The following is a 25,961-nucleotide window of genomic DNA, read 5'->3' on the forward strand; positions in this document are numbered from 1 at the left end:
TTCACCATGAGGCCTAAACTCACCACCCTCCTTAAATTGTAGCCTGTATCTCTCCCTTTCTATCATTCTTTGCTTTATTTTTAATGATGTTAAAAATTTAGAAAAATAACCTTTATGTTTATCCACACATTTACAATTTTAGGTGCTTTCCAAGAGTACATTTATATTGTATCTCCAAGGTTATTTTTTAAAACAATTTTAGGGGCTCCCCAAGTTACCATCTGCCTAGAGAACTTCCTTTAACATTTCTTCTAGTGCAGTCAGCTGACAACAAATTCTCTAAGATTTTATTGTATGAAGAAGCCTTTATTTCACTTTGAATTTTGAAAGATATTTCCATTGAATATAGAATTCTAAATTGACAATTTTGTTTCCATATTTTAAAGATGTCATTCCAATATCTTACTACTGGCATCATTTCTAATGAGAAGTCTATAGTCATTCTTGTCTTTGTTCTTCTGTATGTAATGTACATTTTTCCTCTGGATACTTTTAAAATGTTCTCTTTATGATTGATATTCAGCAATTTAATTATGATATACCTTTGTGTGGTTTTATTTGTGTTTATTCTGCTCGTAGATTCATGGAGCTTCTTGGATCTGTGGGTATACAGTCATGTGCTGCATCATGACATTTCAGTCAGTGACAGACTGCATATACAATGGTCCTCTCAAAAAATTAGCACCATATAGCCTAGGTGTGTGTAGTAGGCTAGGTTTGTGTAAGTACTGTATGGGAGGAAGACATTTTCCTCTACCCTTCTAGGTTCTTCTGGCTGGTCTAAGAATTAAGATGAGATTAACAGCAGGAAAACAAAAGTTTAATAACAGGTATACATGGGAGAAACCCAGGAAAACTGAGTAACTCACCAAAAGGGCTGAAGCTCTCACCTTAAATACCATCCTCAGCTAAAGATAAAAGATGTTGGGGGTGGGGAGAGTCAGGGACTTCAAAGGGAAGAAAAGCAATTCATAGGTAGGTAAAAAGGAGAAAATGTTTGGAAAACAAGTGTTTGGCGACAGAGAAACAGAAGAACACAGAGGGGAGCGCAACAAACAGGCTTTTCTAGGTTCCTCCCTGTCTACCACCTAGTTCAAGTTATGCTAAGTCATAGGTCGCTTCCTGAGACAGATTTTTTTTCAATCCGAATTCTTTTAGGAGTTTAGGGGAAACAAGAAAAACTTTCTGAGTTTTTTGTTTCAATCAGCCCAAAATAATTCTCATGTAAAAGAGATGCATTTTGGAATAGCAAATTTTGTTCCCCTTCAGTATATTCTATGATGTTTGTACAACTACAAAATTGCCTAATGATGTATTTCTCAGGATGTATTCCCGTAGTTAAGAGACACGTGACTGTATAATTTTCATCTAATTTGGAAAAAATTTAGCCATTATTTCTTTAAATATATTTTTCTTTCCCTCTTTCTCCTGCTGGGACTCAAATTAAATCTGCTTGATATTTTTCCATAGGGTACTGAGGCTTTATTCATTTCGTATGTCAGTTTTTTTCTTTCTGTGTTTCATTTTAGATAGTTTCTGTTGCTATGTCTTCAAGTGCATTGATATTTTCTTCTGCAGTGTTTAATCTGCAGTATTAATATAATTAAATGATTTTTTTTCTCTTCAGATATTATATATTTTAAAATATCTAGATGTTCCATTTGGATTTTTTGATATCTTTCTTTTCTTTTAATATGTTCATTTTTTTCTTTGAATTATTGAGCATATTGAGTGTATTTATAATAGTTTATTGTACAGTTCTTATCTACCAATTCCATTGTCTCTGTCATTTATGGGCTCTTTCTGTTGCCTTATTTTCCTCCTGGTTACAAGGCACATTTTTCTGCTTCTTCCATATCTAGTAATTTTTGATTGGATGTGGATATTACAGATTTTATGTTATTGAGTGCTAGATTTTGTTGTATTCCTTTATAGTGTGTTGGGCTTTATTCTGGCAGGTTTTTAAGTGTCTTGAGGATCAGTTAGATCCTTTTGAAGTTAGTTTTCATTCTATATAGGGTACATTTAGAGTAGCCTTGGGTATGCCCCACGTATTTATTGAAATCTCTTCACCCTGTCTGGTGGGATCTGAATGACGCTAGGCTGTGTGAACTCTGGGAATTATTCTGCTTATTGCTCTCTGGTAATTGGTTTTGTCAAAGAAATTTTTGTTTTTTATAAACCTGGCCTCATGGAATTTAACTATGCCCAGATTTGTTATTGAGCCAAAGTCTCAAGGAGAACTCTGGGCAGATCTGTGAATTATTCTTTGCAAAGCTCCCTCTGTTTCAGTATTATCCTCCACAGGTTCTAGCTGCTTTGGGCTCCCTTAGCTCCAGAGTCTGTCTGCTCAGTTCAGTGAGACAACCATGCTCTGTTGCTTCCCTTTCCCTGCTTCCCTGTTTGGAAACTGCCTCTAGAAAGAAAGTCAGGATAATCACATTTATTTTCCTTTTTTTCCTGGTATTAGATTCTTCTGCCACCTTTTGTCAATGTCTGAAAACAGTTGTTTCATATATTCTATTTTTCTAGTTGTTTAAGGGAAAGTCTGAACCCTGTTACTCCTTCATGGTTGGAAGAGAAAGTCTCAACCCTACTTTTTCTTGAAGTATCTTTTTTGTAGTTTTAATGTGCATTTATTATATGAGAAAAGTTTAGCATCTTTTCATATGTTTAAAAACTATTAATATTTCTATATTCTCTGAAATCTCTAGTCATGTCTTTTAGCCACTTTTCTCTTGGGTTGTAGGGTTTTTTATTCTCAAATTTTAGGAGCTCTTTATATTACAGACTAGCTTTTTGTCTGAGGTATAAATATATACATTTGGATACATTTGAAATTTATACTGTTTATGGTTTGAGAAATGGATCTAATTTTATTGTTTTATTGTCTAGTTGTATCATCACCATTTAAAAAAATGGAAACCCATATTTTTCCTACTTACCTTCATCAAATATTAAATTTCTTCTTGTTCTTGGGTTTATATCAGTTTTATATTCTATTCCAGTGGTCTACTGTTCTGCTCATGTGCTAACACCACCTTGATTTAACTGTAGAAGCTTTGTAATGTTTTTGTATCTGTTAGGGTTAGCTGCTACACATTGTGTGGTTTATTCCAGGATTTTCCAAGTTATTCTTACTTCTTTATTCTTTCATATAAACTTTATAATCAGTTTGTATTCCTCTAGAAAAAAATTATTGCTATTTTTATTGAGATCATGTTACATTTATAAACAAACTTAGAGAGAATTGATATATTTTGGTTGAGTCTTCCAATATAAGAACATGGAAATTCTTCCTGTTTGTTAGATCTCTTTGTATCCTTTTGGTGTGTTTATACCTTTAGTCATATAGATTTTATACAATTCTTGTCAGATTTTTGCCTAGCAATTTTATTTACTTTTCTATTGTGATGAGATCTGTTGTTATACGTTCTGACAGGTTACTGTTTGTATATGAAGTATATTGATTTCTGATTTTATTCCTGCAATTTTACTGGTATTATTTTTAGTATATTTTCATTGATTCTTTTGAAGTTTCCAGATACAGAATAATATCATCTGCATACACATAGTTTTACCTCTTCTTTTCTGATTCTCTGCCTGTAATTCCTTTCTCTTGTCCAGTTGCATTTTTTCTCTTCCATACAGTATTAAGTAACAGAAGATACAGTGGGCTTGGTTCACGTTTTAATACAAATGAATCTGCATTAGTTTGCTAGGGCTGCCATAACAAAACACCATAGACTAGATAACTTAAACAACAGAAATTTATTTTGTCATAGTTTTTGAGGCTAGAAATTCAAGATTGACGTGTTGGTTGGTTTGGTTTCTCCTGAGGCCTCTCTGCTTGGCTTACAGATGGCTGCTTTTTCCTGCATCCTACAGGGTTTGCCCTCTGTGTGCCTGTAGCCCTGGTGTCTCTCTGTGTATCCAAATTTCCTCTTCTTATAAGAACTTCAGTGAGATTGGATTAGGGCCCAGCCTAATGGCCTCATTGTAACTTAATCACCTCTTTAAAGGCCCTGTCTCCAAATACTGTCATGGTCTAAGGTGCTGGGGGTTAGGGCTTCAACTTACAAATTTCAGGGAGACACAATTCAGCCCATTACAGCAACAAATATTTTTATGTTAAGAATGTTTTCATATCATATTAATAATTGTCTATTAATTTCTATTTCACTTTATATTTAAAAATAATGAATGAGTATTGAATTTGGTCAAATGCCTTTCATGTCCACTTGGGTCCACCCCATCCCATCCTCTCAGTTATTTCAAACTCTCAAATTTCCATTTTATTTCTTGTACCTTCAATATTCTCTTCTCTACTAACTTCTTCCTTCAGTGTACAAACATAAGCATACATTTATTACCTAAAAATATTCCAATGCCCTTTCCCTTTTTTCTTTTATTGTAAAAAAGTTTAAAACAGTGATGTATACTTATGCCTTCTCTTCCTGTTTACATTCAAGGGCTGGTATTCAGTTTTAAATGTTATACTATTCCTTGCTCATCTTTCTCCTCATACCGAGTACAACTCCTATATAGATAGATGTACTTGTAAATCAAAATCTGAGTTTTCTATGTTTTAGAATTTGCTAATTGTCAAGTTTTTCTTGGGCTAGAGGGAGCTCCTGAGCACATTTTTTGATTCCTGTCCTTGAATTTTAGGCATGGTGCCACCAGGTGGCAGTAGCTGAAGGAATCAATCTATCTGAACTGAAATTGAAGATGTTTAGGCTTCTGTTGATTTGTAAATACCACCTTCTATTTCTTTTTAATGGAAATATATAAATATAAAATGTGTGTATATAAATATACATATTTATGTTTTATATATACATATATAATTTATTTAATGGGGGAATATATATATACTTATACATAGTATACATATATATTTAATGGGGGAATATATATATATACTTATACATAGTAGACATATATATTTACACATAATATATATATATTTATTTTAAAAAGTAAAATAAAAGCAAACACTAGAGTTTTTCATATGGAAAATTTAAAAATCCTGCCCAATTGCCAGGTCCATAAATTGTGTTACTACATTCTGGTCATCTTTGAAGATAGCCTGTGTAGGGATTTCTTTTTAGCATCAACCCTGGATCTCAGGATTGAATGGGCAAGTGGACAGAGTAGGCATCTCCCTCCATTGTTCTTGGGATAAGCAGTACTAGGGTTGAGGTGAAATTGTGCATGGTAGTAATTAAAGTGTGTTTCATGTGTGAACTCAAAGGCCATAGTTTCTCATTAGGTATGGTAACAATAAGACGGTATTTGAGGGAACCTCCTCTTGATTACTGCTTAGGCCTCTGATACATTTTCATGTAAAATAAAACTCTTTTAAAAATACCATCTTATGGCCACAGTGATTCGGACAAATGATGTTTTTCTCCTTCAGTTGGAGAGGAGCCTGTGGGAACAGGCTTCATCAGAAATCACAGTCTTTAGTTCAGAATTCCTGTCTGGATAATGTAGAAACAAAGGGACTAGGCTTTTCTTTTCCTAGCATAATGGAAAACAAGGGTCTAGATTCAGGACTGTCCCCTCTCCCTTACCTGAATCTTTTCCCTTCCAGGAGCAGGAGAGAAGGGACTATAAGACCCAGCTCTGATGACACCAGGGGAGAGTGGCTGCACTCCTTGTCTCTTCTTGTTCTTGTTAACCTGGAGTCATAGGACAAAATGTTTTGGATTTGATTTTGGTTTGGATTTGTCCCTTCCCTTTGTTTGGCTCTGGGGTGGGGGAGACTGAAGCAAGGGAGGAGAGATCGTGATGTCTCTAGGCCTCCTTCCAGGTCTCAGTCTTTGAACTTGGTTCAAGGCCAAGTTCTGAGCAGGCTGGACAACTAATGAATCTCTCTGAGATGCTGTGAGGGCTGAATTCTGGTGCACAGCCTAGAGCAGCCCAGCCTGGTCTGGTGATATGCCCTGAGGGGCTGAGTACCTGTGGTGACTTCAAACCTGTGGATGAATTTATAAGAGAAGGGCACACTAAGTGTGGAAAGGGGCAAGAAGAGATGGACATTACTACCTTGCTCCTCTTCCTTTGCATGAAGACTAGCCATTCTCTTGATATGGAGATAGAAATTCTCATTCTGGAGGTAAGAAATTGGTTCTACCCCTAATAAGGTTCTTCTTTTCTAAACTTAGAGACGGCTACACAGAGGAAGATGGCTCAGCTGTGACACCTAGATCCCTGCTGAGTTCACAGACCAGAGCCACAGGCCATTCACTTCCTGATCTTAGGGAAGCCGGGGCTTCACCGCTCTAACTGTGGTGAGTCACTCAACACCCCGTGTTCTTCTTTCTTATCTTTAACTTATCCTCCATAGATCCCCTCTATTCATTTTTCAGTTCACCCAAAATGATAATAAAACTTTCTAATCACCATCACTTATGTGAAGTGCAAGACTTAGATCTTTTTATTCATTTCTTTGTCATTGGTGATCACTGTGTTTAGATACCAGTGGCCTGTGGTCACAATTGAGGCTGTGTTCTCTAAGGGTTCTTTCTTGCTCATGCTTGGTTCCTATGTTACAATGTTTGCTAGAGCCAGGGCTTGACTGGGAGGCACAGACTGATTAAGTTTGTGATCACAACAGCATTGACTTTTACAGGTATGCCATAGCTCCCTCCCTCCAGCTCTCCTGAATCAGCACCAGGTCACAGCTGGTGGATTTTGCAGTTATGGGCATTCACTTTGAAGTTCCCAGTCTCAGTATCTTTTCAGTATCTGCAGATTCCACATAATCCTAGTCACTCTCTCTTCCTCCTCTTTCTTTTTCTCTCCTTCTCACTCTTCTCTTCTTCAGCATTCGTGCACTTCAGAAATTCTCTTGGAACTATAGTCTAGGGTAAATAATCCAATTTGAGTGTGCTATTTTTTTGAAGTAACACTGGCTTATAACATATGTGTTGTACATAATTATAATTTGACTTCTGTATACACTACATCGTGTTCACCACCAAAAGTTTAGTTCCCATCCATCACTGTACAAATGTTCCCCTTTACCCCTTTTACTCTCCCTGAGATCTGAAGGAACTCAGATCCTTCTCCTTTGGTAAAGATCAATTTGTTCTCTGTGTCTATGTGTTTGTTGTTTTTTATCTTCCACATATGAATGTCGTCATATGGTACTTGTCTTTCTCTGTCTATTTTGCTTAGCATAATACCCTCCAGGTCCAGCCATGTTTCATAAATAGCAAGATTTCACCTTTTTATGGCTAAGTAGTATTCCATTGTATGTGTATACCACATCTTCTCTATCCATTCACCCATCAGTGGACACCTAGGTTGTTTCCATATCTTGGCTATTGTATATTATGCTGGAGTGTGCTGCTTTCTACTGGGACCCTGAGAGATATTGTCTTAGTTTTCTGGACAAGCCCTCAATTTCCTTGACCTGGATTCTAACATTGTCTCTTGCTAGCCCCATCTCTAAATCCTGTTTTTATTCCCAACCAGCCATTAATTGTGGCCCTACTGTGTATGGAAAGGTCACCAGGAAGCAGGAAAATGATTCCTGCCTAGCTTCAAGTATTCCTTCCTGCCTTTACTTTTCTGGCTCCTGTGCCCCATGACCAGGACTCTTTCTTCTCCTTGCCTCACCAAACACACAGATTTGCTCTGCCCCGTGGCTCCTGTGCACTAAACCCTCATCTGCCCAGGTCTGGCGTACTTGCCTGCCCTAGCAGCCCACAGGACAGGGAAGGGTAGGACACAGGGAAACTAAAGATTAAGATTGGCAGGATACATCTCTCTGCTCTCCTTCCTCACATAGAGTTGTGGAGCAATGTGCCCCCTCCTTTCTCTGAACTTGGGGATGTTGGAGAAGTAGAAAACACTGGTGAACTGCTCCAGGACAGCCTCCACTTCTTCCCTTCTAGAAGTCACTTAGGTTGTAGGAGAGCAAGCTCCCCAAGGAGCTCCCAAATTGATTTGGGAGTTCTCTGGTTTGCTCTTGACTTGAGATTTGACTTTGTATATTTACCCCAAAGTTGCACATTGGTTCCCACAAGCAGACCCATTCTTCCCCAAAGCTCTCCTATTCCACTCTTCAGCACACTCAGTGATTTAGTCATAATATCACCTACCTTTCCCTAAATATACATGGGTTTTCTGCACCTCTGTGTCTTTTTTAGTGTTGTTTTCTCTGGAAGTCCCTCCCTCATCCCCTGCTGGTCACCTTCTACTTAACATTCAGGACCCAGAGCAATGTTTCTTAGCAGATCAAAAACCTGATCATGTGTTTCCATAGTAAGGATATTAAAAAATAGGACATGGTTTTTGAGTGAAGATTGAGTATAAAATAAATAAAGGTATGGCCAATTATCTGTCAAAAAAGTAAAGACACACCATATAATATTGGTATAATCATTTAAAAACATAAAACCATAAAATAATTTTGTAAAATTGGCAATGAACTACTTGTTGTATTAATTACATATTGAGGTCAACAGACGACAAAGGGTGTGTTTGTCACATGAAAGATAGACCTCTGCTATAACAGTGAGCATTTAAAATATAAGTGCTAACTATGCTGCATGTTAAACATTTAAACAATAATGATGTCATTAGCTTGATTTGATTTTGGAAATAATTTTGAGGATATAGTAAATTATTTTAAGAAGCTTCCCAGTAAATTTTGAGCCAATACATATATGGATATCTATGTTGCCAGAAAACGTGTTTATAATTGTTTTGCTGACATCGGAGCAGTAATAACTGGTTTATTCTTTTTGAAATATAGCTCTTGTGAGACAAATGGCCTGCAGGTTTCCCTACCTTCTTCCTCAAGGATGTTAGTCTCTGGAAGAAGAAGAATCTCTGGAATCCAGTCTGTTTGTACAATTTTTTTTCCCCTTAATACACTGACAAAAAGAGCCTGGAAGGGAAAAACAAGTGTAAATACATTATAAATACATGAGTGTTTTGTGGAAGCAAGAATGAAGGGCTGTTTCCACTTTACCAGAAAGTTGGTGGAGGGGCTTGTGCCCAATCAGGGTAGGAGAGAGCTGCTGCCCAGCCTGGAATGCTGTCTTCCTCACTCTCTTCCCTCGGGCTCTCCATCTGGCTAGCTTCTGTTATAGCTAGTGATGCTTCTTAGCTGCAAAAAACAATCTGACTCTGTTTAATTTCAGCAGGAAAGAAATTTATTGGAAAGATATAGGGTAATTCACAGAATTGTATAAAAGCCTAGGGAACTAGGTTTGGGAAATAATTAGGATCCAGGGAAGCCAGGTAGCTAGAATCACAGCCGAGACTACAGGTAAGGAATGTACTGCTCTAAGTAGCATTGGCCACTGGTCATTCCAGCTGGCCCCACCTGGTACCACTGTGTAACACAGCTGATTGCAAGAGGTTGTCATCTTTGTCTTCCCATTGTGGAGTCAAAATTCTCCTTGTTTCTTTGTACTACTTGCTACAGAAGTAAAATCCTGAGTGGGAGCATCTAATTGGCTGAGATTGAGAGTCCCTCTGCATTTTTTAGAGGGCCTGGGAGCAAGTGTCTGGCCTGAATAGCTGCCATGTCAGGAGATTTCAACTAGGACTCAAACAAGGGTGGATTCTTCAGACAGAGAAGCAGGTTCTGAGGCTGGAAAGCCAAATATCCACTGTACCTCCTTATCCTTCAGGTGTCTGAATTTCACTTCCTCAGAGAGGCTAGCCCTGATCTTGGAAATTCCGTTCAGTTTTATCGATTTAATGCTTTCATACAACCCTGTACTTCCCTTTGGCGCACTTACCACACTTCTAATTCATTATAAGTAATAATATTTAGGACTCGTTATAATAAATGGAGTGGGGTTTTATAAGTCATGGAGGTAGTGTGAATTTCAGGTCCACAAACATGTGAGTCCAGACTATGGTTAGGGATTCTCAGGGAGAGGGTTTTCTTTAGTAAAACCCGCTCCATCCCAAGCCAAGGCTAAGACCAGCCTGCATGCTCACCATCTCCCTGTGTGGGGCAATTTTTTTCTCAGGTTTCACCTATTTTGAGCGTGGGTTTAGAGGCTGGTGAGGAGGTTAAATGGTCTTGAATCCCACCTTCCATTCTGCCTGGGCCCCGAGCTTTGTCTCTTGCCCTCACTTGTGAAAACTCAGGCTCTCAGCCCCCAACGACTGGTAGACACCCACAGGTCAACACGGCTCCAGCTTAATTTACACTGTCAGATTCCTGCTTGCTTAAAATTTTTTTTTTCCCTGACAGAAACTTCCTTTACTTTCTCACAAACCATACTATGTAATAAAAAGTTGCTTTATTATTATTTATCTACTATTTTTATGTGTCACTAGTGATAGAAGGTTTTCTTCTGATCATGTATCCAGAAAGGACTGTTTTAATAAATATTTTTCAATTTTATGAATTAATGAATGGATACTTTAATTATCTTAAACAGAAATAATTTTTCCTTTTCTTTCATGTGCTTTTCTTTAACAATTGAAAAAATTTTTTATTGAGATATAATTGACGTATTATATTAGTTTCGGGTATACATAATGAGCCAGCCTTGGTGGTCTAGTAGTTAAGACTTGGCGCTCTCAGCATCCTGAACCGGGTTTGTTTCCCAATCAGGGGACCACATTACCCATCCATAGGTTGTCCTACTGTGGTGGCTGCTTTTTGCTGGGATGCTGAAAACTATGCCACTGGTATTTCAAATACCAGGAGGGTCACCCATGGTGGACAAGTTTTAATAGAGCTTCCAGATTAAGATAGACCAGGAAGAAGGACCTGGCCACCCATACAACATAATGATTTGATATTTGTATATATTGCAAAATGATCACCACAATAATAGTTCACATCCATTGCCATACATAATTACAAATTGTTTTTATTGTGATTTTTAAGAATTTTTGAGATATACTCTCTTAGCAACTTTCAAATATACTATGCACTATTATTAACTATACAGTCACACACCACATAATGACATCTTGGTCAACCATGGACTGCATATACTATGGTGGTCCCATTAAATTAATACCATGTAGCCTAGGTATATAGTAGGCTATACCATCTGGGTTTGTGTAAGTGCACTGTATGATGTTCACACAATGATGAAATTGCCTAACAATGCATTTCTCAGAAGGTATCCCTGGAATCCCTGTTAAGTGATGCATGACTGTAGTCATCAAGCTGTACATTACATCCCCAGGACTTATTTATTTTATAACTGGAAGTTTGTACCTATTGATCCCCTTCACCAATTTTGCTCACCATCCCCTCCCACCCCCGCCTCTAGAAACCACCAATCTGTTCTCTGTACCTACAAGTTTTTTTTTAGATTCTGCATATAAGTAAGATCATATGGTATTTGTCTTTCTCTGTTTGACTTATTTCACTTAGCATAATACACTCAAAGTCCACCTATGTTGTTGCCAATGGCAGGATTTCCTTCCTTTTTTATGGCTGAATAATATTTTCATGTGCTTCTTGGTCATTGCTGTGTACTTGGTGAATCTTATGTCGGAGAAGGAAAAAAGAGGAAAAAGCCATTTTTCCTAAATAAACCCAGAACATTGAAATTTGGAGCTAAGGATGACTCTTAGGGTGGAGAGAGGTGATTGGACCAACTGACCCAGACTTTGCCTGGAGATTTCTGTGTCCCTTCCCTTGGGTGTTCTCTCTGAAGTCTACCCATCAGCATGTGGGCCTCAGAGGGCCGCTGCTTTCCTTCAACACTGGACAAATGACCACAACCCTTGTTGCCCTTTGGTGCATCTTGAGACAAGCCCAGAGAATTCCAACAGGACTCTCCTAAAGTCTAGGGGATGACCAAAGGGAAATAAGCATGGAGCATGTCTGCAGAATACGTCTTATGAGATATTGTTTAATCACTGTCAGCTGTGGAGTCCCACGGGGTTTCCACAGCCCAGCTCCTGTGGCAGAGGCCATCCTTTACCCTTATTATCCAGGATCACATCTGGACTTTCTGATCTCAGAGTCCAGACTGAAAAAGGAAAGCCAGGTCCTCTTTCCTCTTCCATCTAGGCCCCTCTTCTTACAAGGTTGGTTTCTTGTATGAGAATCCACTTATCCCTTAGGTGATTGCCACTGGTAACACGTTTCCTTTGCAGGAGAAGTACCCAGCAGGGCACCTCTATGTTTTTCAGTTAACAAAGGCCTCAGAATTTGCACTCAGGTCAACCTGACCACAAAGCCCATATAGTTTGTGCTGTATGACGCTGCTGCAAGGTTTGCATTTGTCTGCGCCTCAAGATGATAATTCTCTTGAATTATGATTCAAGAGAATGAATTGATGATAAATGGGGATTTATACGTGAATTTCCAATCTAAACGATGACATAAAGACATTGTGCCTTGAAGAAGAACATGATCTTTTGAGGTACACTAGATGTGCACTTGCATGTCTGCTCTGCTTCTTACTAATCCCTGAACTTGAACTAATTCTCTCACTTTTGTTAGCCTCAGTTTACTTGGTCTAAAATGGAAATACCACTTATCTTTTTATTATGTACTTGGGACACCAAGCACAGTTGGGGAAGTTCCCTTTTGAAAAGATAGGGATGGAGTACGAGTGTGTATACTAAACTGTGACACTCCGATGCTCTTTCCCTTGCTGGTCTTAGTGGTCCCCAGCTTACCAGCACCAGCATCACATAGAACTTATTAGAAATGCAGATTTTCAATCCTCGTGTCAGACCTAGTAAATCAGAAGCTCTGGGGTGCAGCCCAACACTTTGTCTTCACAAGCTTCCTAGGTCATTCTGATGCAGGCTAAAGTTTGAGCACCATCCCTCTAGTCAACAAACTAGTCAACAAACTGTCTCAATTACATTGAGGTCCTAGGCTATGAAACCATGAGAGTGCCCAATCTCCCTCAGCTATATTAAATTCAAAATAAATTTTTTTTTTGTTGAGGTCAAAATAGTGTATAACATTGTGAAATTTCAGTTGTGCCTTATTATTTGTCAGTCACCATATAAATGTGCCCCTTTACCTGTTATGCCCATCGCCACCCCACTTCCCCTCTGGTAACCACTAAACTGTTCTCTTTGTCCATGTGTTACTTTATCTTCCACATAGGAGTGAAATCATACCGTGTTTGTCTTTCTCTGTCTGGCTTATTTTGCTTAACATAATACCCTCAAGGTCTATCCATGTTGTTGTGAATGGGATGATTTTTGTCTTTTTATTTTTTATGGCCAAGTAGCATTCCATTGTATATGTATATACCACATCTTCTATATCCATTCATCAATTGATGCGCACTTGGGCTGTTTCCATGTCTTGGCTATTGTGAATAATGCTGCAATGAACATAGGGGTGCATAAGTCTCTTTGAATTGTTGATTTCAAGTTCTTTGGATAAATACCAGGTAGTGGGTCATATGGTATTTCTATTTTTAATTTTTTGAGAAATCTACATACTGTTTTCCATAGTGGCTGTACAAATTTGCATTCCCACCAGCAGTGCATGTGGTGATTATAGTCATTCTAACAGGTGTAAAGTGATATCTCAGTGTAGTTTTGATTTGCATTTCCCTGATGATTACTGATGTTGAACATCTTTTCATGTGCCTATTGGCCATCTGTGTATCTTCTTTGGAAAAATGTCTGTTCAGATCCTCTGCCCTCTTTTTGATTGGGTTGTTTGTTTTTTTGTTGTTGAGTTCTGTGGGTTCTTTATATATTATGGATGTTAACCCCTTGTCAGATATATGACAAAATAGGACAAAATTTTAATATATGAAATGACACAAAAATTACATAAATTCTTAAGTTAAAGTAGTTTCTAGCTTTTTTTTTAAAATAAGTTTTTCTTTTGCTGAGGAAGATTCACCCTGAGCTAACATCTGTTGCCAATCTTCCTCTTTTTGCTTGAGGAAGATTTCCCCTGAGCTAACATTTGTGCCAATCTGCCTCTGTTTTGCATGTGGCCTACCGCCACAGCATGGCTGACGAGTGGTGTGGGTCTGCACCTGGGATCTGAACCCATGAACCTGGGCTGCCGAAGCAGAGTGTGCTGAACTTGATTACTAGGCCACAGTGCCAGCCTTCTAGCTTTTTTTTTGATTGAAAAATTGTGGAGATGTTTTCCAAAACCTTTTCGGTGCCTTGATTTGCTGGTGCCTAACCATATGCTTTGTTTGCTTGTTTCATTACTTCCAGCTGAGCCCAAAGTAATGAAACTTTGTCAGCATATGAGTCACACTTGGAGCTGTCTTACTCCTAATTCCAGGCAAAGAGAGGAATAAGGTGGTGGAGACTCCCCTGTTGCATGGTGTAGTGGCAGCAGCACATTGGAGGGGAACTCCTGGGCCAGGGACATCAGCAGTATGGGGAAGCCCACAGCTATAAACGTGACTGTCCATCAGGAACTAGGGCTTCTGAGAGCATGTGCTATGCAGCTGTGTGTACAAGCAACAAGATAGTGCTGAGCAGGGGTGGGGTCAGGGAGAGTGCTGGCAGAGACAGTAGGAGAGATCCCAGGATAGGCAGGGCAAGGACACGATGGCTTCAGGCAGCGGACTCTGAGCAGTTATCTATGCTTGGAGCAGGAGATGCTTCTCTAAATAACTGGCCAGGCCCCTGGTAATTAGAGGGAGGCTTGGTCTGAGCTGGTCTTTGCTGGAGGAGATCCAACTTCAGCTGGGACTGGTGTCAGGCTGCTTACCCTGAGCTGTCCATGAGCTGGGGGCAGCTTTGGGCTAAACTCTCACAATTGAAAACTTTTTAGCATGGTGATGAGGAAAGGGAGTCTGTGGGGCAGTGACTCTAAGTAATTGGTGTGGAATTTGCTTAAATGTAATGAAAGCTCTCATTTTGTGGTTTGGAATGAGAAGGGAGCCCCAAGACTGCCTGGGATTGTTACACCTGCATTTTATTCTTTTTCCCAATGAAGGCTTTAGCTCTGGACTGTTGTTTCTATTCCAAAACTATTGTGTATTGCTAATGGCCATCCTTCCAGTGCCTCTGCCCTGGACTTTTTCCAAGTTGTTTTGACTACATTAGGTCCTTCTGAAAAGCTCCAGAATGCATGGCTGGGTACAGAGGTGGAAAGGGCAAGAACTTAGAAAGCTGCAATCAAATGATCAAGGTGGTGGTATCATTTTTTCACTCTGTAACTTCTGAGAAACTGAAAATACAAACCAATAATGGCCAGGCTATGTATAAAAATAGAATTCTTACCCACAACCTCTGCAAAACCAGCCCAGGAAGCAAAACCACAGCCCCTGCAATAAAACTGCCCAGAATGGGCAGGACTCGTTGACTGCCAGCTTCCCTAGTTTTTGCCCTCACTTCCAACCTGGGACCAATCAGAGAGAGCCGAATATGCTTCTCAAACCAATCACAAAGGATGCCTCATTTCTGCTTAGCCTGCCTCCAGCTTCTCCATGGCAACAGCCTCCAATCAAAGCACACCTGGAGTCTTCCCCTTTCTTTCCACTCCTCTGCCTGGTTATGAGTCTCAACCAAACATAAGTGACAGTGGCTGACCCCCATGCTATACAAAGCTCTAAATAAAAAGGCTTTGCTTGTTCTTGTTGGGTGGTTTTTGTTTATTCTACACTTTGGACAAGTCACTTAGCTCCATTTTTCTTATTTTCAGACAGTATGTAGATGATCTCACATTTGTGAGCATTGATTGATACTGAGTGTTAAGATGCTTTTTTTCCTAAAAAAAAAAGAACCACTTTATTGAGGTATGATTGACATACTAAAAACTGTGCATATTTAATATATACAACGTGATGAGTTTGTAGATAAGCATACAAAATGTATGAAATTATCACCACTATCAGTGCTATAGCCATCACCTCCAAAAGTTTCCTCCTGACCTCTTTATTTTTATTTTTTGTGATAAAAACACTTAATGTAAGATCTACGCTCTTAGCAAATTTTTAAGTATACAATACACTATAGTTAACTATAGGCAAGAAAGGAAGCAACGCTTTGAGGTTTAGTTTGGGTGTACTTCCTAGAGGACACATCTGAGAGAATGGTCCATATCTACATTCCTTGTATCTCTAATGGTATGAAAAATGTGTAGGAAGCTTATGAAATACTCACATAGCCTTCCTCTCTTTTTAAGAAAGCCCTATACCACACCTACAATTAGAGGAAAAAAACTTGAGAAAGCCAATATAAAATTTGCCTTGAATTTAATATGACTTTCCCATAATGAATGGTCTTATGTATATATATCTGAATTTACTCTTTAAAAAAAAGATGCTTTGTAAACTGTAGTATGAGGGACAAGCATATCTTATGTCAACAGTGGGACTTGCCCTCTGGCAGAGGAGAAGCAGCTATGGGAGGGCACGTGGACAAAGGTCACTTCTCCCCATGGTAGTCTTCTGAGACTTGGTAAGGGGTGCCCTGTCCTCAGTCCTTCTCTGGCTGTGCCTGTCCCCAGGGGGTGAACGGATCCAAGGGGATATGTCCAGCCCAAGCCTATGTACCTCCTCTGGGCTTTCCTTTCAGTGTGGGGATACCAGAATTCTCTGCCTAAATACCCTGTACCTGGTTATAAGGCCCTTCCCAAGGCCCATCCCCCAAAGGCAGACCACACAGCTTATTGTTCACCCCTAGACCAAAGGGCTGGCCAGGGGGTGCCTGAGTGCAGGGGTATGGACGGAGCCTGGACATGAAATATGTGCATACTGTGGAGTGGGACAGAACTGGGAGGGGGTAGTGTGGGGGGCAAGCTGTGGCTGTGGGCAGGGGTCTGGGGACCAGGGAGAGCCTTCCTTTAGTATCGTGTTCTGGTGTGGAACTCCTGGAATTCTGAGATTTATAAGTTTGAACCTGGACTTCTAGTTTTTTGTAAAGGTATATTTGTTAAGGTAGGAAGAAATAAATATTTAACATTTTGTTAGCTTGGTTGGTTTTTCTTTTTGAGGAGGATTGGCTTTGAGCTAACATCTGTTGCCAATGGTTCTCTTTTTTTCTCCCAAAGCGCCAGTACACAGTTGTACGTCTTGCTTGTAGCTCATTCTAGTTCTTCTATGTGGGATGCCACCATGTCATGGTCTGATGAGCCATATGTATCCTGCGCCCAGGATCCGAACCGACAAACCTAGTTTGCCAAAGTGGAGCGTGTGAACTTAACCACTCGGTCATGGCGCCAGCTCCTAGCTTGATTTTTAACCTGTAAATATTTAGAGAATCCTTCCCCAAGCCTCACAAATATTAAGGGTGGGCCAGCCTGTCTCCCTATTCCATACTTCAGTGGTTAGCTCTGATCCAGGGCTGCCTGGATGTGTTGACTGGTATGCACCTGGGGGTGGGTCTAGGAAAGGAATTTTTATTTGTTTCCCTTTTCCCCACACCCTACTTCTGTGCATCTTATCTCTCTGGGTAACCATTTTAACCTGCTTAATGCGTATTTTATGTTCCTTTTTTTTCTTTCTAAATGTGCTTTTTTCTGATTTATTTCATGTAATTTTAATATATATAAGTGATATTGTATTTTATATCTCATTATCCTTCTTACTTTTCTCACTCAGCCCTAGAGCTCTAGGCTATATTGCTTATAGCTAATCCTTTGCTTCTAACTGCTGCAAAGTCTCCACCGCAATTTGTCTATTTACTTACCCAGTGGTGGTCCTAAGGAGATACCTCGTTTAATTTGCACTTCTCTGATTAGTAATTGGTTTGAGCATCACTTCTGAAGCTTGTCAGGAACGTCAGGTTTTCTCTCCTGTACAATGTTTGTTCTGCATACCTTGCTTGTTTTTTTCTGTTGACGTTGATGTCTTTTGTTGATTTTCAGGAGTTTCTAATATATGCTAGTTAGCTATCTTCCGTTCTATTTCTATTAACTCTATCCCTGGTTTCTTTTAATGAACAAAAATCCTAATTTTTGATATAATCAAATTCACCAGTTTATTTGGCTTTATGGTTTCTCACCTTGAGATAACAAATATATTTTCCTACATCTTTTTCTAACTAGAGGGCATCTATAATGGTAGTGATGTCATCTCTTGCTGGAGGAAGGTCTGGAAAAAGTGGGTAGAGTAGGCACTTGGGAATGGTTCTTTCAGTATCTGTTCCACCCTCCTTCTAGTCAGGGTGAAAACTAAAAATTACATATCCCAGATTCCCTTGTAGCTAGAGCTCTGGGATGTGAATTAATTCCCACTAATTAAACTCATTTATATGAGATTTGAAAAGTGGGAGTGAGCTGGTTCTCACGGTTCAGTGTATACAAATCACCTGAGGGCTCATTAAAACACAGATTACTGAGCCTCATCTAGGTCTGGAGCGGGGCCCCAAAATTTGCATTTTTAACAAGTTTCCAGGTGATGCTCATGCTAGGGTTGTTACTTGCCAGTTTCATCAGTGTGAGAGGCAGTTTTCTTGGTGGCAGCAGGAGCTTCTTGACCTCCAGGTCTTATCTTTTGTGGGGTCACTTTGGCAGCTCCCTCACTCCTCCAGTCATTCGAAAAACTATACACACGTAATTCCCTGTATTAAATCCCCCTATGCTTGAGAAAATTAGGGTTATTTCTGTTTCCCATAGTAAACCACTGCTCGATACAATAGTATACCAAAAATAGCTATAATTGACAAGAGGATGTCCATAAATCCTTTCCCCAATATCAGGCTGCTGAGTCTGAAACATGTGTCCTTGATATTGTTATAAGCAAGGGGAGCAGAGAGAAACTTGTCCCGTGGCCACTGGATTTACCGAGTGAGGTTGGCAGTAGATCTATAGTTATTTAAACACGACATGGGATTTTGCAGCAATATGTAATCTAGGGGGACCAATCATCCTGGTTTCTCTGGGACTGAGGAGATTCCCAGGATGTGGGGCTTTCAGTGCTAAAACTGAGAAAGTGCCAGGCAAACTCGGTAAAGTTGGTCACTCTAGTGTAATCTTTCCCTAGTCGTCTTGGAGAAGTTGTCTGTAAAGGGGAAGAGGCTAGAGCAGATGGTAATAGGTGTGGATCTGAGAAATGATTTTCAGGAGGTATTTGAAATTGGAAGAGCCTAACTAGGGCAGGCTTAATAGGCTGTTCAAAGGGACTGTCAGCCTAAAACCAAGGGGATAATGTATGAGAACCAAGAGTGTGGGGTCTGGAGTCATTTAGATTTGAGTTCGAATCCAAAGTGTCTTTGTTTACCAGCTATGTGACCTTGAGCAAGTTACTAAACCAAGTTTCCATATCTGTAAAATTGGGCTAAAAACAGTATCCCCTTGTTGTGAGGTGTAATTGAAATACTGCATATGGAGAGTTGCATGGCTCAGAGTAAGCAGTCAAAAACATGTTAGTGGCTATTATTATTATTATTGTTACTAAGGAAATTACATAAAGGCATTGAGTATAGGTTGCTAGGCAGGAATAAGTAGAGAAGAGTGAAACAGGAGAGGAATAAGTCTGGATGAGAGGGGCTGTGTATCACTTCTTGGTGACTTTTAAATTCACCTCTCTTTGCTTTGCATACTCCCAAGGGAAAAAAAGTAAGAATATATTTTCTATATAGAACGTAATAAAACAATGAATGAATTTTACATGAATGCTGAAAGTTTAAAATTTCTATTAAAATTATGATTAAGATAGTAAATATTTGCCAAAGAACTCACTAGGGAGAAAATGGATCCCAAAAGAAAGAAAACATGAACTTGAAATCATTTGGTTTCAAAGAGAAATGAGAATAGAGAGAGAAAGAAGGAAGAGGGAAGAAGGGCAGGAGGCATTCACTCAACCATGTAGAGAAGTGATTGTTTGCCATCATGCTTAGGCAAGTATTCAGAGGGCATCCCTCTGGTCTTTGTAACAACTTACTTGTAAAACTGAGAAAGAATGATAATATTTTCATCAAAACATTTTTCTCCTCAGTGTTTTCTGCACAGCAGCCTTTACTTCCTTATTCCTCAAGCTGTAGATTAAAGGGTTCAGCATGGGGATAATTGTGGTGTAGAACACGGAGGCCACGTTCTCTTGGGCCAGGGAACTGGCCGTGGAGGGTTTTAAATACATGAATGCAGTAGATCCATAGAACATCCCCACTGCTGTAAGGTGAGAGCTGCAGGTGCTGAAGGCTTTGGACCTTCCCTCTGTGGTGCTGATGCGGAGGATGCTGGAGAGGATGAAGACATAGGAAATAAGGACTGTTAAGCTGGTGATTATGATGTTGAATCCAGCCAAAAAGAAGACTACCATCTCAATGTCATAGGTGCTAGAGCAGGAGAGCTTCATGAGGGGGAGGATGTCACAGAAGTAATGACTGATGAAGAGCTCACAATAGGATAGTTTTAACATGAGGCCAGTCTCTATTGTTGAGCCAATGAGCCCCATAGCATAGACCACAGCCACCAGCAGGGTGCAGACTTGATGAGACACGATGATGTTGTAAAGCAAAGGGCTGCAGATGGCGACATAGCGGTCATAGGCCATCACCGTCAGCATGTAACACTCGGCAATGACAAACACAAGGAAGAAGTAGAGCTGTGACATGCACCCGGCATAGGAGATGATGTTCTTCTCTGACACAAAGTTCACCAGCATTTTAGGGGTAATGACAGAGGAGTAGCAGAGATCCACGAGTGACAGATTGCTGAGGAAGTAGTACATGGGGGTGTGAAGCTGAGCATTCAGACAAATCAGTGTGAACATGCCCAGGTTCCCTAGCATGGTCACTGAGTAGATCCCAAGGAAGAGGAGGAAGAAGGGGAGCTGGAGCTCTGGCCGATTTGTTAATCCCCCAAGAATGAACTCTGTCACTGTAGAGTGATTTTCTGCAGCCATTGTCCTCTGGTTGGGACCCTACGGGATGCGAGAGAAGAATCCCATGAAAGGCTGCATCATGGACTTTGTGGTGAAGGTAATTTTGAGCATTTGGGGCCAGCTGAGAGATCCTTGGCTCTTTCCTGATGCACTTTCCCCTCATCCTGCTGTTTGCTGGGAGGAAGACCAGACCCTGGGTGTTTCAAAGATATGGAGATGAGAGGAAAAAGGGGGAAAGATCTGGAATTTTAACTGCTCTCAGGTTTCTCAAATATCCTAGAGCAGTGGTTCTTAATGTGTAGTCCTTGGAGCATCAGCATCTCTCAGGCCTCACCCCAGACCTACCAAATCAGGAACTCTGGGGATGGGGCCCAGCATTTGCATTTAACACTCTCTCCAGGTGATGCTGATGCAGGCAAAGTTTGAGAACCTCTGCCCTATAAGGAACAAGTAGTATATTTCATATTTTGTAGTTGGAGATGTAATTTTGCTTCAGAAATGAAATTTCCCTGTCATCTATGCAATTCCTGAATATTCACTGAATGTGAACATGTGAATACCTATCTCAAATCGGTGCAGTGTGAGGGCGATATGGTAGTTACGACAGTATTGCTGAGTACGAGTCAATTTCTGTATCTGAAAGACGAAGAAATTAGTGATATCAATTACAAAGGTGATTGTAAAAATAACATGGGCTAGTGCATATTTAGAAAAATTTTTTGAAGCACTCAGATCCTATAAAAATGTGAGTTGTCATCAGGTGTCCAGAAGTTGTTCTTAGTTTTTCACTGGACTTGAGACCCTAAGACAGTGCTTCTCAACATTGGCTGTATATTATAGTCACCTGGAGAATTTAAAAGTATTGATGCCTGGTTCTTCCTGCTGAGGCTCTGATGTAATTGATCTGTGGTGCAGCCTGGGCCCTACCACATAGTGTAGTCTAGAGTAAGTACTTGGTAGCTATTTTTAGTATTATAATTGTTGTTATTATCTTCAGATGATAATATCAAACCATGGCTCCATTATTGCCCTAGTGGCAAAGAACTAAAATTATAGATATTTCCCTAAGAAGCATGGATCAATATTGCTGGATATGATACCTATAGACATTACCATCTATAATATATATTTCTTAAGCTAAAAGCCTTAAATCTTGCTATTTTAATTGCTTCCTTATATAATTACTATATTTTGTATAATGCTCTTCAAAGGTCAACCATATAAACTAAAATTTTTGGGTCTGAGAAGTTATTTATAATAGATTTTTATTCCCATTGTCATATTAAGAAAACTGAATTGTCAGACACCAAGTGACTTCTCTGGGGTCTGCTAATTATTGGGCACTTGGAACTCAAACTGCTCTCTCTTGACCATGAACTTCTTCTCTTGGCCCAAGTGTGTATCCTTATAAATCTTTACACCTACAGTTCTAAGCTATGTTGTGGTTGAATCTGTTTTAGACTTTATGTTTTAGTTTGTGCAAAGCATGTGAAAAAAAGAGGAATGCTATATTATCTTTTCCATTCTTTAGAAAATGGAAGCTCTAAAAGTTAAATAAGTTACCCAAAGTCATACAGCTAGCAAGAGGCAGAACTGGGCCTAAAACCCAGGACTTCTGACCACCAGTCTATTTTCTTTCCACTAAACTATATTGTTTTGTTGTAGCTTATCTTTGTGTAGCACTTTATTATTATTTAGTAAACTTAACTTATTGATTTTTTTTTGAGATAGAAGATGGATTTTATTGCTATTTCAGGCATTTAAAAATTATGAAGGTAATATATATGCATTGTAGAAAATTAGAAATTCAATTAAAAAATTACCATTTTCCTGCTACTTGTAGGCTAAAAGTGGTAATGACTATCCTAGATTTTTTTCTATGCATGCATGTATTTACATTCGTATATGTATATATGTACTTTTTAAAAAACATTTTGTAACCTGCTTTTTTAATGTAGTACTTTAAAATACATTGTCTCAGTGATTCCTGTAATAATATCTCCAAGACCAATTATATTTCTTTTTCTTAGGTGTAAGAGACTTTAAATCCTTAGGATGTGGTATGAAGACAAGAAAGTCTGCATTGCATTTTAAATCTTATATGTTAAATTATTGGTGGTGAGATATTCAACTTTGTAATAACTACTGGCAGAGGTGGCTAAGATTTTTTGAATATTATTTCCATTTGTTACAGGGGGGACAAATTTCTTCTGGAAAACAACAATAGGTTAAAAAAATCTTACATATCCCTTTGTTCCCAAGTTATGCCTCTTAAAACAATAAGAAACATAGGAAATCTAGCTTGAGTTGCTATTACCAGAAATCAAAATGCTTCCCAAAGTAGTGCAGAGTGACACCACTCACTTAGCACAGTGCAGATGGGAAAATTTTATCAGCATTGATTGAACTTTTACTCCCATAATCATCTAATAATATAAAATAGGCAAACATGACCCACATATTTGACATCAGTTACTACAATTGTTACCTGTAGTTTTACCAGACCATCAGAGGCTCAGGACTGGTCCTGATGAGAAGAGAGCACACAAAGAAAAAACTCTTAGAGATGAAGGTAAACATATGGTTGGAAGAAATATTTTTCTCATGCAATTGTTTAAATCTGTAATTAAATACCTGTGCTGAGGGAAAAATGGAACACGGTCTCCTGGAAATTGTAGGGAATACCTTGGTTTCAACAGTCAGGAAATAAATATCAGGAAATGCGAGAATCATACAAATTTATATCTAGTCCTAAGTTTGCTCAAAGGAGCCTACAGAGTCATGAAAAATGGGTCACTGAGATTGGGAGACTGGGGGGGATCTGTTTATATATACATGGGCCGAACCTCTCCTGGGATGCAGTCACTTCAGAGACTGGAGTGCTTACTAAAGGAGCAATTAGGGTCATGGTTTACACGTGTGCTGTGAATCATGTTTTTGACTCCCAGATGTGTTAATTTTCCTTTTATTGGGGGAGTCACCTTGCAACTTGAGAAACTCAGAGCCTGATGCCAGCACTCAAATATTTTATGACCAACAACCCCACCATATTAGCATTGTCATCACCACCACAACCACAACAACCTCAGTCGTTACCATCAGCATCGTCATCAGTTACTACCATTATGCTCGTATGCTCGTCATTAGTTATTGACCATTAGGCAAAAGCAACTAGACTTAAAATGTTTATTTTATTTTTTTTGCACATTTTAACAACACTGAAATGAGAATATGTTTTTCAATCAAAGTTGCATCAGTTTAACTGGTGGCATTTTTATTTTCCTTTTTGTGAAATAGTATCAGTTTTTGTTTTACTTTTGAAATGTTATCTTCAAATATAGTTCTTTTGATGTAATTACAGAGGCCTGTTTCATGAGGAAAACTACGGTATATTTCACTCTTTAATGGTTTCTGTATTTTTATTTTTTCTTTTCTTTTTGAAATTTAACTCCAAGAACTTTATTGTAAAAGTTTGGTGAATTTCTTTCTGATTTTTTTAAAAAATAGATTTTGAATCATAGTCATGCATATACTTTATAGCCTTCACTTTTTCACTTAAACATTTTATTATGAGCTTTTTCTGTTTATTAAACTTTTCAAAGACTTTGCATCCTATTGACTATGGGCTGAATGGCTTCCTTTTAAAAAATGTTTTTGTTGTGGTAACACTGGTTTATAACATTATGTAAACTTTGGGTGTACATCATTATATTTCAATTCCTGTGTAGATTACATCATGTTCACCACCCAAAGACTAATTACCACCCATCACCATACACATGTGCCTAATCACCCTTTCCTCCCTCCTCTCTCCTCTTCCCCTCTGGTAACCACCAATCTAATCTTTGTATCTATGTGTTTGTTGTTGTTTTTATCTTCTATTTATGAGTGAGATCATATGGTATTTGACTTTCTCCCTCTGACATTTCACTTAGCATAATCCCTCAAGGTCTATCATCCATGTTGTAACAAATGGCCAGATTTCATCATTTTTTATGGCTGAGTAGTATTCCATTGTGTCTATATACCACATCTTCATTATCCATTCATCCCTTGATGGGCACCTAGGTTGCTTCCAAGTCCTGGCTATTGTGAATAATGCTGCAATGAACATAGGAGTGCATGTAGTTTTACACATTCATGTTTTCATGTTCTTTGTATAAATACCCAGCAGTGGAATAGCTGGATTATGTGGTAGTTCTATTCTTAATTTTTTGAGGAATCTCCATACTATTTTCCATAGCAGCTGCACCAGTTTGCACTCCCACCAGCACTGTGTGAGAGTTCCCTTGTCTCCACATCCTCTCCAACACTTATTGTTTCCCATCTTGTTAATTATAGCCATTCTGATGGGTGTGAAGTGCTATCTCATTGTAGTTTTGATTTGCGTTTCCCTGGTAGTGATGTTGAACATCTTTTAATGTGCCTGTTGGCCATCTGTATATCTTCCCTGGAGAAATATCTGTTCAGATTTTTTGCCCATTTTTTACTTGGGTTGTTAGTTTTTTTGTCGTTGAGATGTATGAGTTCTTTATATATTTTGAATATTAACACCTTATCAGATATATGGTTTGCAAATATCTTCTCCCAAATGTTAGGTTGTCTTTTTGTTTTGTTGATGGTTTCCTTTACTGTGCAGAAGCTTTTTAGTTTGATGTAGTCCCATTTGTTTATTTTTTCTATTGTTTCCCTTGCGTGGTCAGACATGGTACTTGAAAATATGCTACTAAGACTGATGTTGAAGAGCGTGTTGCTTATGTTTTCTTCTATAAGTTTCATGGTTTCAGGTCTTACATTCAAGTCTTTAATCCACTTTGAGTTAATTTTTGTCTATGGTGTCAGATAATGGTCTACTTTCATTCTTTTGCGTGTGGCTGTCCAGTTTTCCCAACACCATTTATTGAAGAGACTTTCCTTTTTCCATAAAATGTTTATCTTAAAGGATTTTTAAAATAAATTCAAATATTTTACTTAAACAATCTGTGTAATTTTAATAAAGGAATTTAATTTATAAGAAATGTTAAATTTGTCACCCTGCTGCTGCACCTGTAGACTGAGAGTGTAGAATGGTAGGAGGTTGAGGGATATAAGAAGGTAGACTGATAAGAAGTCTTTACTCATATATTCTCACTCATGAGGGAAATATGTTCATAAGAAAATATGCTTTTCAAGAATACATTCAGTAATATGTTATCCATGAAAATATTGTTAATGAAGATTTTTAAATTAAAG

General features: G+C 38.8%; 2 protein-coding genes across 2 annotated transcripts in view; one reads left to right on the forward strand and one right to left on the reverse strand.

Moving 5' to 3' along the window:
* LOC106836009 (olfactory receptor 8B12-like) overlaps positions 1-25,961 on the forward strand; it is an 81,979-nt gene that overhangs the window by 21,499 nt on the left and 34,519 nt on the right. Inside the window, exon 2 of the mRNA XM_070490024.1 lies at positions 6,174-6,299. The gene's annotated coding sequence lies outside the window, so the exon portion shown is untranslated. The remainder of the gene's footprint in view (positions 1-6,173; positions 6,300-25,961) is intronic.
* Positions 18,134-21,346, reverse strand: LOC106836042 (olfactory receptor 8A1). The gene has a single exon (XM_044753310.2). It carries the CDS (start codon positions 20,748-20,750, stop codon positions 19,821-19,823), a length of 930 nt encoding a protein of 309 aa, XP_044609245.2. The 5' UTR covers positions 20,751-21,346; the 3' UTR covers positions 18,134-19,820.

The sequence above is a fragment of the Equus asinus genome, chromosome 20 (assembly GCF_041296235.1).
Source record: "Equus asinus isolate D_3611 breed Donkey chromosome 20, EquAss-T2T_v2, whole genome shotgun sequence".
NCBI lineage: Eukaryota > Metazoa > Chordata > Mammalia > Perissodactyla > Equidae > Equus > Equus asinus.

Excerpts from the sequence above, each read along its gene's own strand:
- LOC106836042 (XM_044753310.2), bottom strand. The coding sequence starts at position 20,750 with ATGGCTGCAGAAAATCACTCTACAGTGACAGAGTTCATTCTTGGGGGA.